This window comes from Aquarana catesbeiana, linkage group LG10 (genome assembly GCF_042186555.1).
Source record: "Aquarana catesbeiana isolate 2022-GZ linkage group LG10, ASM4218655v1, whole genome shotgun sequence".
Taxonomy (NCBI): Eukaryota; Metazoa; Chordata; class Amphibia; order Anura; family Ranidae; genus Aquarana; species Aquarana catesbeiana.
In genome coordinates, this window is record NC_133333.1 from 51161811 (window position 1) to 51173981 (window position 12171).

The window sequence follows — 12171 nt, forward strand, 5'->3', positions numbered from 1 at the left end:
AGAACCTGTCAATGTTCTATAGTCTTAAGTATAAAAAAAAAAAAAAAAAAAAAAAATAGAAAAAGAAGCTCATAGCCTTTAAAATAGCCTTTCCTGAACCATAACCACAAATTATTACAGGAAGCCATGATCAAGGCACAGGCAACTAATAAAGGGATGACAGGAAGAGGAAAGGGGAATTGTGCCTTCAATAGGGTGATCAAGTATGGCTTTCTACCGCCAACCTTAGGATGACTTGCCCCGCAAGGAAACTGACACCCAAATTCATTGGTGAAGAGGAAATTAAATGAAGTTTCATATGAACTTTCCTTATCCGAATCACTGAAAATCCACCCAGTATTTCACGTGTCACTACTAAAGCCTGTAGTGCCGGATCCCTTCCCAAACAGGGGATCGGGACCACCTGAACCAGTAATTGTTAATGGGGATGAGGAGTTTGAGGTGGAGGCTATCTTGGATTGTAGAAGAAGAGGAAACCAGCTTCAATACCTGATCAAGTGGAAGGGGTATGGTCCAGAAGAGAACTCCTGGGAACCCAAGCAGAACGTCCATGCCCAAGAGTTAATCCAGGCCTTCTTTCGCAGCCATCCTCAAAAGAGAGCTCTCCTGAGCACCTGGAAGTTGCCCTTAAGGGGTGGGGGGCAATGTCATGGACGTGCTGCCCACCTTAGAAGACTTGTGCCAACGCGCATGCGCAAATACGGACATCGCGCATGAATGTGCGCGTGTTAGACGCACTTTGGGGCCTAGTGGCCTATAAAAGACGCTTCAGGGGCCCTAGGTCCTTGCGGTTTGATCTGCAGCTGTTCCCTGAAACCTGACTCTGTGCTTGTATCCTGTTCCAGTGTCTTCCTGACCACGCTTCTATCTCCAGTCCTGACCTTTGGCTTGTTTGACCCTGCTTCCTCCTGTCTGCCGGCCCGATCACCTGTTGCCAAAACCTAGCCTGGTCTCTGACTACTCTCTGCCTGTTGTTTATGCTGATTGCTCTTCTGTGTATGACCTAACTTGTCTGACCCTGCTCCAGCCTGCTGTCCTGCATCCGCAGCATACCTGCATCTGCTGACCTGCACCTGCTACTCTGCATCCGCAGCATACCTGCACCTACTGACCTGCACCCGCTGCCCTGTATCCGCAGCACTCCTGCACTAGTTGTTCCGGCTTCTTATCTGGCACCTAAAGAGAACCCTGCAGGCACTCTTACCCCACTGTGCTCTTACCACCACTGTCTCAACTCATGTGGTCTCCAAGCCGGGGTTGCACGAGAGGTCTCCCTCTGCACATCAGGCTCACACCTAAGGTACATGACATAATCTATGGACAGTCTTAGAGAATCTATTGTCTTCATGTTAGTTAGATCTCATCCATAGTCATTCTATGGAGCAGTGAAGCACTGTCACTGGGTAGTGCTAAGAAATAAGGCTACCAACTAGACACAGAATCAAGGCTTCAAATACATGAACAATCTTTATATATTCTTTTAAACTGAAAATTGAAACTGATCACACTCACTTAGGACTCATGCACACTGGGGCTTTTGTAAATGCTTTTCTCCTGGCAGGAGAAAAGCAGCTTTAAAAACATGCCTGTGTTTTTAGCAAACACGTTTAGGCACATGAAGCTCTTGGGCGAAGATTTAATTATCCAGAATATTAATTTACTCTGGCCATTGAAATGAAAAAACTCGCCTATCGCTTAGGTGCGATTTGGTGTTCTTTCAGCCATAACACTTCTCTTGTGAATGCACAAGTGATGATTTTTTTTCTGCCACTAAAAGCCTATGTGTGCATGGACACATAGGCTAATATAGAGTGGCGCTTAGAGGCATGAAAAAAAAAGTCAAACGCCTGTAAAACATATTTCAGCTTAAGTGTGCATGAGGAGCCTTATACGGTGCAAACATGTGTTTCTCTTTGATCAATAATAGCTAATGTTGTTACAGGATGACACAACAGAGCTGCATTGTCTATTAAATTTGTAACCTTTGTTCTGTGTTAATAAGAAACAGGTATTTCAGAACTGAAACCATCTCAAGTGACTCGGAAAGCGAACAACCGCAAAGGAAGGAAAGGAAGCAGAACGAGTGAGTGGGACCTCTGGGCTTGTCGAGTGTATAGAAGCTGTGTCGCAGAGAAATGAATTCTGGTTGGGTCACTATGGCAGATTTTTATCTCATTAAATAAACTTGCAATATATTTTCCCATGTTGACCTCAAATGTCAATGTGTTGGGCTTAGTATTGGTCCTACAGGGTATAAATGTATGCAGAATGATGGGAACAAAAATGTTAAAATTTCCCAGTGCGATCTATAAGAGACGCCGGGTTTTCCTATTTGTATTACATGTAGAATTTGAAGTAGAGTAGAATGGATTTTAAAGGGAAAGGGATATTAAACCCAAACCTGATCTTTTTTGATTTATCATAGGAGAATGATGTGGGCTGCCATCACTGACCTCCCTCTAAAAATGCTAGCTGCCTGGTGATATTTATTTGTATTTATCCATTGGATTCACTTTAGCTTCAATTGCTGCTTTCTTGTTCCGGGTCAATGATTCAATGTATCAAAACCAGGAGATCAACATGACAGGCAATAACAATTACAAAAAAAGGTCAACCTTGGAAGCCCTTGTATTTTTCTCATGGTGGGTTTGCTTTAATTGTGCCTAGTGCTTGGAATTGGGTATGTTGTATACAGTTTGTTCACTATACATGCCTGTAGTTTATTAGCAAATTTAAAGGCTGTGCTTCTTTTTCTATTCCTTTTTTTTTTTTACTTAAGACTATAAAATATTGACAAGTCCTCTTTACAGGTGTCTATGAATGATCAGTGTTTGGGCAGGATCCTGACTAGGCAGGAATCCATCCCGATCGTTAATGTGGGCTCACAAGGTGGGCTGTGACCGCTATCAACAAAAGTGAAAGTAAATGCCAAATTTGGGCTGTCCCAAGAAAAGGGGGAAGTTATCCAATGGGGACATTGGTTCTGGTGACCCAGGGGACAGCCAGGGACTCCCACAATTTGGAGGGATTTCTTCTCACTTCCCAGTTTGGAAGTTGAAGGAAATCTTCCCAATGGGACACAGATGGCAAAAAAACTAAAACTGATGGGTGTTATTACTCTACCCAAGATAAAAAGTTTTGCCTTTAGTTCTAATTTAGGGGAACAAAGTTGAGTGTGAGACGCGTGACCCAATTGTCCCCTTATTGAAGGCATATTGGAGAAACATAAGCATCTGAGCACTAGAGTTAGCAGAGTGGTGTCTGCCAGAAACATCAAGAATTTACAAGCAGAGTACAGCTAGGGCCTGTCTTTATAGAGGCACTGGGCCAATATACCCATCAGGTGGATTTACACTTAAAGGAATGGGAAAAGTGGGCAAGGCTTTATATTCATGCCAAGACAAAGTTTGCAAGGCTGTTAAAGAAACTGTCTTTCAGTTCATGACCCCTTCTCTCTCTCTCTCTCGCTCTCTCTCTCTCTCTATATATATATATATATATATATATATTTATTGGCGCTGAGTAATGTGATGTGGTTACAGCATGATTGGGACTATATCCAGATTTTGGTTTGTGGTAGGTCTGCCAAAGTCCTTCATCTTGTGTAAGGTATGCTCATTAAGGACCTGTTCACACAAGACGTGGTCATCCAGGGCAGCCCAAATGCATAAACAAGGCAAAATGCCTTGTCTCCAAAGTTGTCAGTTCACACCACAACATTGCACTGAAAAAAAAAAAATACCACAATGCATTCTCTGCATTAAGGTTAAAAAATGTCCCACTAGCTGATCTACCCCCTCTGTCACTAAACACTTACCTGGCTCCATGTCACTACTACAGCATAGCACTACTATGCTTTTACAGGAGAAACTGGGGACAGGTTCCTGCTGCAGACAACTTGTTTGCAGAGCATACTGGACTTTCTAATAAGAAAGCCCAGCAATGGCTTTTCACTTGTTGGCTACTTATAATTTTTTTGATACTGAATAAACTAACAGACATAGTGGGGTCGGTGCGCACTTTATTGATCATTAAGCTGTGTGAATCAACCCCAGTGTCTGATATTTATACCAGGAAAACTTTGAAAGTACACAGTGGTAATATAATGCAGAACCATTTCTGGTTAGGCACCCCTGGAGTCTGAATTTATTTGGAAGTCTCCCATGCATATCCATCATATTGTGTCAAGTGAGCAGAAGCTCCTGCACTAATCTCGGAACAAGCGATATCAAGAATTCTCTCTTTTCCATTTCAGACCAAAGCGTGCACCTCTGGGAGTTCGTACGTGACCTTTTGCTGAGTCCGCAGAAGAATCAAGAAGCTGTAAGATGGGAGAACCGCAAGGAAGGAACGTTCCGTGTCGTTAGGTCTGACATGTTTGCCCAGTTATGGGGGGAGCAGAAGGACAACAAATGTATGAATTATGAGAAGTTAAGCCGGGCACTAAGGTATACATATAAGGGTTAAAAGAACTGTATAACATTATTAGCGCAAAGTACTTCTGTTCCAGCCAGAGAGATAGCATTCGACATTTAGATTGTGCATGCATGGGCAGCTGTCATCTACTGCCTATAGACACCAACAAATAAACATGTGAAAGTTTAACTTAATTTTTTCTATTGCTACTCTATCTATATATTTTATCTATTTATTGTAGTGACGACTAAAAAAAATATATTTTAAAAAAGTTAAATATGAAATATTGTGTATGAATATTTACAATTTTTTGCCAGTAGGTGGAGCTCTAAGCTCCATTTTAGATGTGTTCATCTATTTCTTTATAGCCTACTGAAAAAAATCATGTTTACAGACCTCAGTAGTTAAAGGGTTAGTCCACCTTTCCTGAACTTTTCCCATAAATACCCCTATGCCTTCCAGGATCCCCAGCAAATTACATACAGCTGTTTAGCTGGTAAAAATGGTGCTCCTTTTCCACTATATATATATATATATATATATATATATATATATATATATATATATATATATATATTTTTTTTTTTTTTTTTACCGGTTTAGCAGTGGTATGTAATGTGTTTTAGAGATCCCGGAATGCATGGGGAAAGAGGGGATTGCATTAAAAAGGCAGAAAAGGTGAACTAAACCTTAAAGGATAAATTCACCTTTTGGAACATGTAACATGTTCCAGCTCCTGCCGCATCTCCCCCTGCTCCCCCCTCAGTGTGACAGCGGGAGGGGATCTTCTCCCCCCAATTCAAAAACAGCACGGCTGTGTGGGTGTAATTCATTCACAGTTTGCTGTGAATGAATGAACTACAAGTTCCATCAGCCACTGATGCAGGCAGCTTGTAATGCTGAATAAACTATGAGGGCACTGATGAGCGCCTGTGCAGTTCATTCACAAGCTCTGCAGCTTTAAAATAGTCAAGCCGTATGGTGGTATGAGCTGAAAGCAGGGCTTGTTGGCAGAAGCTTGACATTGCACCTGTGATTCATTGATTATGGATGCAATGCTTTCCAGGTTCCTGCAGAAAAAAAATAATAAATGCACGTTTTTTTTCTGCAAAAATATGTCAATTCATTACTTTTTCTAAGAAGGAGAAATTATCCTTTCAAAGGTGACGTGTACAGCTAGGTCCATATATATTCGGACACAGGCACAATTTTCATACTTCTGGCTCTGTAGGCCACCAGAACAAAATTAAAACGAAACAATCCAAATGAATTTGAAGTGCAGACTTTCAGCTTTAATTCAAGGGGTTGAACATAAATATCAAGTACAAATTTTAGGAACTGCAACCATTTTTATACACAATGAAGATATTTGCCAGCACACCATGGATCGACAAGGTAGCGTAGCAGATTTTTTTATTGCATGATCACATGCCTGACAAAGGGGCCCTGTGTGGCTCCGAAACGTTGCACTACTCTGTGATGTGATCATGCAATAAAAAATCAGTTTGGACAATACCTTGTCGATCCATGGTGTGCTGGCAACTATCTTCCCTGTGATTTTCTGAACCAGTCTCCAGCTGGTTGTTGCCGCAGCACCCGAATCTTATAGAGCTTTATCCAGGAACATGTGCGATGGGAAAATGTAGTATTACATTTTTTTACACAGCCTCCCCCCCCCCACATTTTCAGGGGCTCAAATGTAATTGGTAATTAATATAATCATATGTAAAATGTTAATTTTTTTATATTGTGTTGAGAATCCTTTACTGGCAGTGGCTGCCTGAAGTCTGGAACCCATGGACATTACCAAAGACTGGGTTTCCTCTTTTCTGAAGCTTTGCCAGGCTCTAACTGCAGCATTATTCAGTTGTTCTTTGTCTGTTGGTCTTTCTGCCTTTAGTTTTGCTTTCAGCAAGTGAAATGCATGCTCAATTGGGTTGAGATCAGGTGATTGACTCAGCCATTGCAGAATATTCCACTTCTTTTCCTTCAAAAGCCCCTGGGTTGCTTTTGCAGTGTGTTTTGGATCATTGTCCATCTGTACTGTGAAGCGCCGTCCAAACAACTTTGCTGCATTTGGCTGAATCTGGGCTGACAGTATATCTCTAAACGCTGCAGAATTCATCCAGCAGCTTCTGTATTCTGTCACATCATCAATAAACACCAATGACCCAGTGCCAGGAGCTTGCAGTGTGATGGCATGGACATGCATGGCTTCCAGTGGCACTGGGTCATTGGTGTTTATTGATGATGTGACAGAAGACAGAAGCAGCCGGATTGTTTCATTTTAATTTTATTCTGGTGGCATACAGAGCCAAAAGTATGAAAATTGTGCCTGTGTCCAAATATATATGGACCTAACTGTACACACAAGTGAATAACTTATCCCTTATTGAATTGCTTTAGTCCAGGCATGTCCAAAGACCGTAATGCAGGACAATTTCGACCTGCATTCCGGTTTTCAAACGGCCCGCCTGGTAATTTGAAAATGTATATCTTTTGTGGCCCCCAATGAATCCCCGAGCGCCGGGGGCCACAAAAGATATATATGCTGGCTGCCTTGGAGGGGACGGGACGAGTGCCATACATACAGTGAGAATTTCTTGTTCACACGGCGGCCTCTGTAAAAGGAAGTCCTGCGCTGCCATTGGACGGCTGTTCTGTCCATCATAGGAGGCAGGACTTTGTATTAAAGAGGCCGCCGAGAAAACAGGAGTTTCTCCTGTATGTAATTTGTTGGCGCTCGTCCCGCCCCCTCCCTGTCTCCTCCAAGGCTGCAGATGGGCATGAATCAGGCTGCACTGATGGCAATGGTGAGTCTACATTCATGTCAGTGGGGGTGCTGCATTCATGGCAATGGGGGTGCTGCATTCATGGCAATGGGGGTGCTGCATTCATGGCAACGGGGGTGCTGCATTCAGGGTAATGGGGGTGCTGCATTCAGGGTAATGGGGGTGCTGCATTCATGGCAATATGGGTGCTGCATTCATGGCAATGGGGGATGCTGCATTCATGACAATGGGGGATGCTGCATTCATGACAATGGGGGTGCTGCATTCATGGCAACGGGGGTGTTGCATTTATGGCAATATGGGTGCTGCATTTATGGCAATGGGGGTGCTGCATTCCAATGGGGGAGCTGCACTCAGAAGGTTTTTTTTACCCTAATGCATAGAATGCATTGAAGTACAAAAAAAAACTTCTGCCTATAGAACCACTTTAAGATTCAATCAAGTGGAGCCGCTAAGTAGGCAACATCTTTTTAACTAACCCCTAGTGTTCTTTTTTCATGTACAGTGCCTTAAAAAAAGTATTCATACCCCTTGAAATTTTCCACATTTTGTCATGTTACAACCAAAAACGTAAATGTATGTTATTGGGATTTTATGTGATAGACCAACACAAAGTGGCACATATTTGAGAAGCAGAAGGAAAATGATAAATGGCTTTCAAATTTTTTTACAAATAAATATCTGAAAAGTGTGGAGTACATTTGTATTCAGCCCCCTTTACTCTGATACTCCTAAGACCCCTTTCACACTGGGGTGCTTTGCAGGCGCTACAGCACTCAAAATAGCGCCTGCAAAGCACCCTGAAAGAGTCACTACTGTGTCTCCAATGTGTCTCCCGAGGGCTTTCACACTGGAGCGGTGCGCTGGCAGGACGGTAAAAAAAGTCCTGCTAGCAGCATCTTAGGAGCGGTGTATACACTGCTCCTTCACCGCTCCTGCCCATTCAATTCAATTGGGCAGCGCGGCTATACGGCCGCTGCAGCAGCGCTTTGCTGTGGTTTTAACCCTTTCTCGGCCGCTAGCAGGTGGTAAAACCACCCCGCTAGCAACTGAATACCACTGCTATAATGACGGTAAAGCGGCGCTAAATATATCGCTATTTTACCGCTGGCGCTGCACCGCCCCAGTGTGAAAGGTGCCTATCTAAAATCTAGTGGAACCAATTGCCTTCAGAATTCCCCTAATTAGTAAATAGAGTCCACCTGTGTGTAATTTAATCTCAGTATAAATACAGCTATTCTGTAAAGCCCTCAGAGGTTTGTTAGAGAACCTTAGTGAACAAACAGCATCATGAAGGCCAAGGTACACACCAGACAGGTCAAAAATAAAGTTGTGGAGAAGTTTAAACCAGGGTTAGGTTATAAGAAAAATATCCCAAGCTTTGAACATCTCACGGAGCACTGTTCAATCCATCATCCGGAAATGGAAAGAGTATGGCACAACTGCAAACCTACCAAGACATGGCCGTCCACCTAAACTGACAGGCCGGGCAAGAAGAGCATTAATCAGAGAAGCAGCCAAGAGGCCCATGGTAACTCTGGAGGCGCTGCAGAGACCCACAGCTGAGGTGGGAGAATCTGTCCACAGGACAACTATTAGTCGTGAGCTCCACAAATCTGGCCTTTATGGAAGAGTGGCAAGAAAAAAGCCTTTGTTGAAAGAAAGCCATAAGAAGTCCCATTTGCAGTTTGTGAGAAGCCATGTGGGGGACACAGCAAACATCTGGAAGAAGGTGCTCTGGTCAGATGAGACCAAAATTTTACTTTTTGGCTTAAAAGCAAAATATTATGTGTGGCGGAAAACTAACACTGCACATCACCCTGAACACACCATCTCAACCGTGAAACATGGTGGTGGCAGCAACATGTTGTGGGGATGTATTTTTTCAGCAGGGACAGGGAAGCAGGTCAGAGTTGACAGGGAGATGGATGGAGCCAAATACAGGGCAGTCTTAGAAGAAAACCTGTTAGAGCCTGCAAAAGATTGGGGCGGGGTTTCACCTTCCAGCAGGACAACGAACCTAAACATACAGCCAGAGCTACAATGGAATGATTAAGATCAATGCATATTCATATGTTAGAATGGCCCAAAGTTCAGACCTAAATCCAAATTAAGAATCTGTGGCAAGACTTGAAAATTGCTATTTACAGACGCCCTTCCATCCAATCTGAACAGAAGAATGGGCAAAAATGTCACCCACTAGATTCTACAAAGTATTGACCCAGGGGGGCTGAATACAAATGCACACCATACTTTTCACATATTTATTTGTAAAAAAATTTGAAAACCATTTATTATTTTCCTTCCACTTCACAATTATGTAAAATCCCAATAAAATACATTTACGTTTTTGGTTACATGACAAAATGTGGAAAATCTCAAGGGGTGTGAATACTTTTTCAAGGCACTGTATGTTCATTAATAAAATTGTATATATATTTTATTTTCATGTATATAAGTTTTTACTTGACTTTCAGGCATTACTACAAATCTGGAATTCTGGAACGAGTAGACGGCAGACTGACTTACAAATTTGGGAAGAAAGCTCATGGATGGAAAGAATAATTAGCTATAAATACAAACAAGTGTGGCAAGATGAAAAAGTATTATGGACAGGAAAGTGGACTGGAGCTAGAGGCTAACCACACAAAGACTTGTATATAACACAATTATTTTTTCATATTTTTTTTATCATTTTATATGAATAATCAGCATACATTCCACAGAATTTCCAGATCTAACATTTCACTACTAAAAGAACTGTGGACCACATACCATACGGAACATTTCTAGTTGTACAGTTACAACCGTAAAGTGCCTGAATGAAGGACTCCTTGTAGCAACTGCCACTGCCCCCGTCATTCTCAGAGCACTAAAGCGGTAGTAAAGTGCTGGCAGGCTTTTTATGACAAAAGAATTGTCTTAAGGGCCAGTTCACACCACATGCAGTACAGTCCAGCATCAAAAACACATGGAAAGTAGGTTATATGGTTCACAATGGCATAGTTCACACCAGTGCTTGCAGTTCCAGTTCCAGAAATAAAAAGTAGAACATGCTGCATTTTTCCTGCACTGGACTGTACTGGAACGCTATAAAACACATCAAAAATGCACAGGAACACACATGCCATTGTTTAAGGTCAAGAAAAAAAAATACGGGGAAAAAATGCACTGGACTGCATCAAAAACACACTGGAATGCATCAAAAACGTGGAGGCAGAAAAGCATCTGAAACGCATCCAGACTGCTTTTCTATGATGTGAACTAGCCCTAAATGTTTCTCTGTCTGTTGGCATTTTTTGTTGTGTACACTGGGCCACATACAGTATGTGAAAAAAAATTCAAACAAATATGGGATTTTAATGGCACCACACTAGTTGAGTAAATGTAGCACCCTGGTCCTAAACAGGGCTACTCAGTAATTTAGTTTGCTAGGTGGTAACTAGCCTGGCTAATTGTTAGGGTGATCCACTGACTTTTGCCCTAAACCTGAATTTGGTGCACCTCTCTCTTCTGTCACTAGGTGGCATTGCCGCCTGTGGCATTAGAATGACAAGGGCATAGTGAATCCGGGTTAGGAGTGGATAGGTTGTCCCAGCCAATTGGTAGAAGTCTCTTTGGCCCCATGGCCTGCTGGGAGAGCCTATTTATTCGGGAGGAGTCAGGTGATTGGGGTTCTGTGCCACCTGGATGACTGTCTGGGTGAACGTGTGTTGTATTGATCCCGGTTGCTAGGCCAGAAGCCCGAGGCCTATCCGGGAGCACTTGCCTGCTAAGCTGTCTGAGGCCTATCCAGGACTGTGAGAAGCAGCGCGGGGTTTGGGCTTCAGTTCGGGAGTCTAACCAAGTTGCAGAGGTTCAGCCGGACGGGGAACCGAATGTTGCCAGAGGTGAAGGAGAAGCATTTGTCATAAGGGACGACCACTCTTGTTACCACAGGGAAGTGAGGATCAAGGTCAGAGGTAAAGGGGAAACAGTTGCCACCAAGGGACAACCACTCGTGTTATCAGAGGCCATTGCATAAAGTCTGAAGAAGTACCAGAGCAGCCTTTTTCACTAGTCGGGGACGGTGAAGAAGTTGGGAAAGCTTCAGCAGAGTCAAGTCAGGGATCCAGCGGGTAGTGTGGGTGAAGCTCTTGAGGAGTATACAGTGGGTTAGCTGTGGAAGAGCTCAGGGATCCAGTGGAAGCTGGGATCTTGGAGGTCTAGTGAGAGATTGGGAGCTCAGTGTGAAGTTCTACAGTAGGACGCTGTGAGATGTGAGAGAAGATTTACAAAGGGAAACTGTGAGTTACGTGTGAAGATCTATATTGACTGTTTAAAGTTCAGTTGCTATACGAGACAGCAGTTCTACAAATACAGTGTGCTGCATCCAGCTTAAAGGCCCTTGCCCATATAGCTGTCTGCCTAATACTATTTTTGGTCTGCGGAGTCTGCCAATTGATTTTGCATCTGCCTAAGGGTGTCTTGGCCCTAAACTGTCTCTCCCCCAGTTCTGGTTAACAGACAATAAAATCTATTTTGTTGCATTTAAAAAGTGACTGGTGCCCATGTTTCTAACTTGCATTACACCCACCTTGCCCAGTGACCTGCACCCTGAGGAGGAATTTTAGCTGCCTCTGACTCTGGAGTTCACCTTCAGGCCTCTGGAGGGCGGGGACACCTTTACATAAATATAAAAAAATGTATTGAAAATTTACAAAATATCTAAAAATCACTTAACATGAATTTAACAGTTCCCTAAAACACCCTAATTTTGCTGAGCTAGTGGCACCATAACCATCCTATGAGCCGGGATCCCCCAATACACAGTGAAAGTAGATAAGAGACTACTATGATATCTTAGTGTCCAAACATCTGATAGTAGCAGATGGAGGGATGATGAATTTCAGCTCAGCAACATGCTTAACATGTTTCATATATTTACATGCTCCTTCGGGAGCGTGAGGGTTATATTATAATC

General features: G+C 42.9%; 1 protein-coding gene across 3 annotated transcripts in view; it reads left to right on the top strand.

Annotated features, from left to right (window-relative positions):
- Positions 1-11745, top strand: part of LOC141110673 (ETS-related transcription factor Elf-5-like) — a 31378-nt gene extending 19633 nt beyond the window's left edge. For 2 of the 3 annotated variants that reach the window (XM_073602158.1, XM_073602159.1), the window contains exons 5-7: positions 2003-2083; positions 4256-4448; positions 9686-11745. In XM_073602158.1, coding sequence (XP_073458259.1) covers positions 2003-2083; positions 4256-4448; positions 9686-9773 — 362 coding nt within the window. In that variant the 3' untranslated portion in view covers positions 9774-11745. The remainder of the gene's footprint in view (positions 1-2002; positions 2084-4255; positions 4449-9685) is intronic. The other variant, XM_073602160.1, reaches the window with a different exon arrangement.
- Positions 11746-12171: the final 426 nt, after the last annotated feature.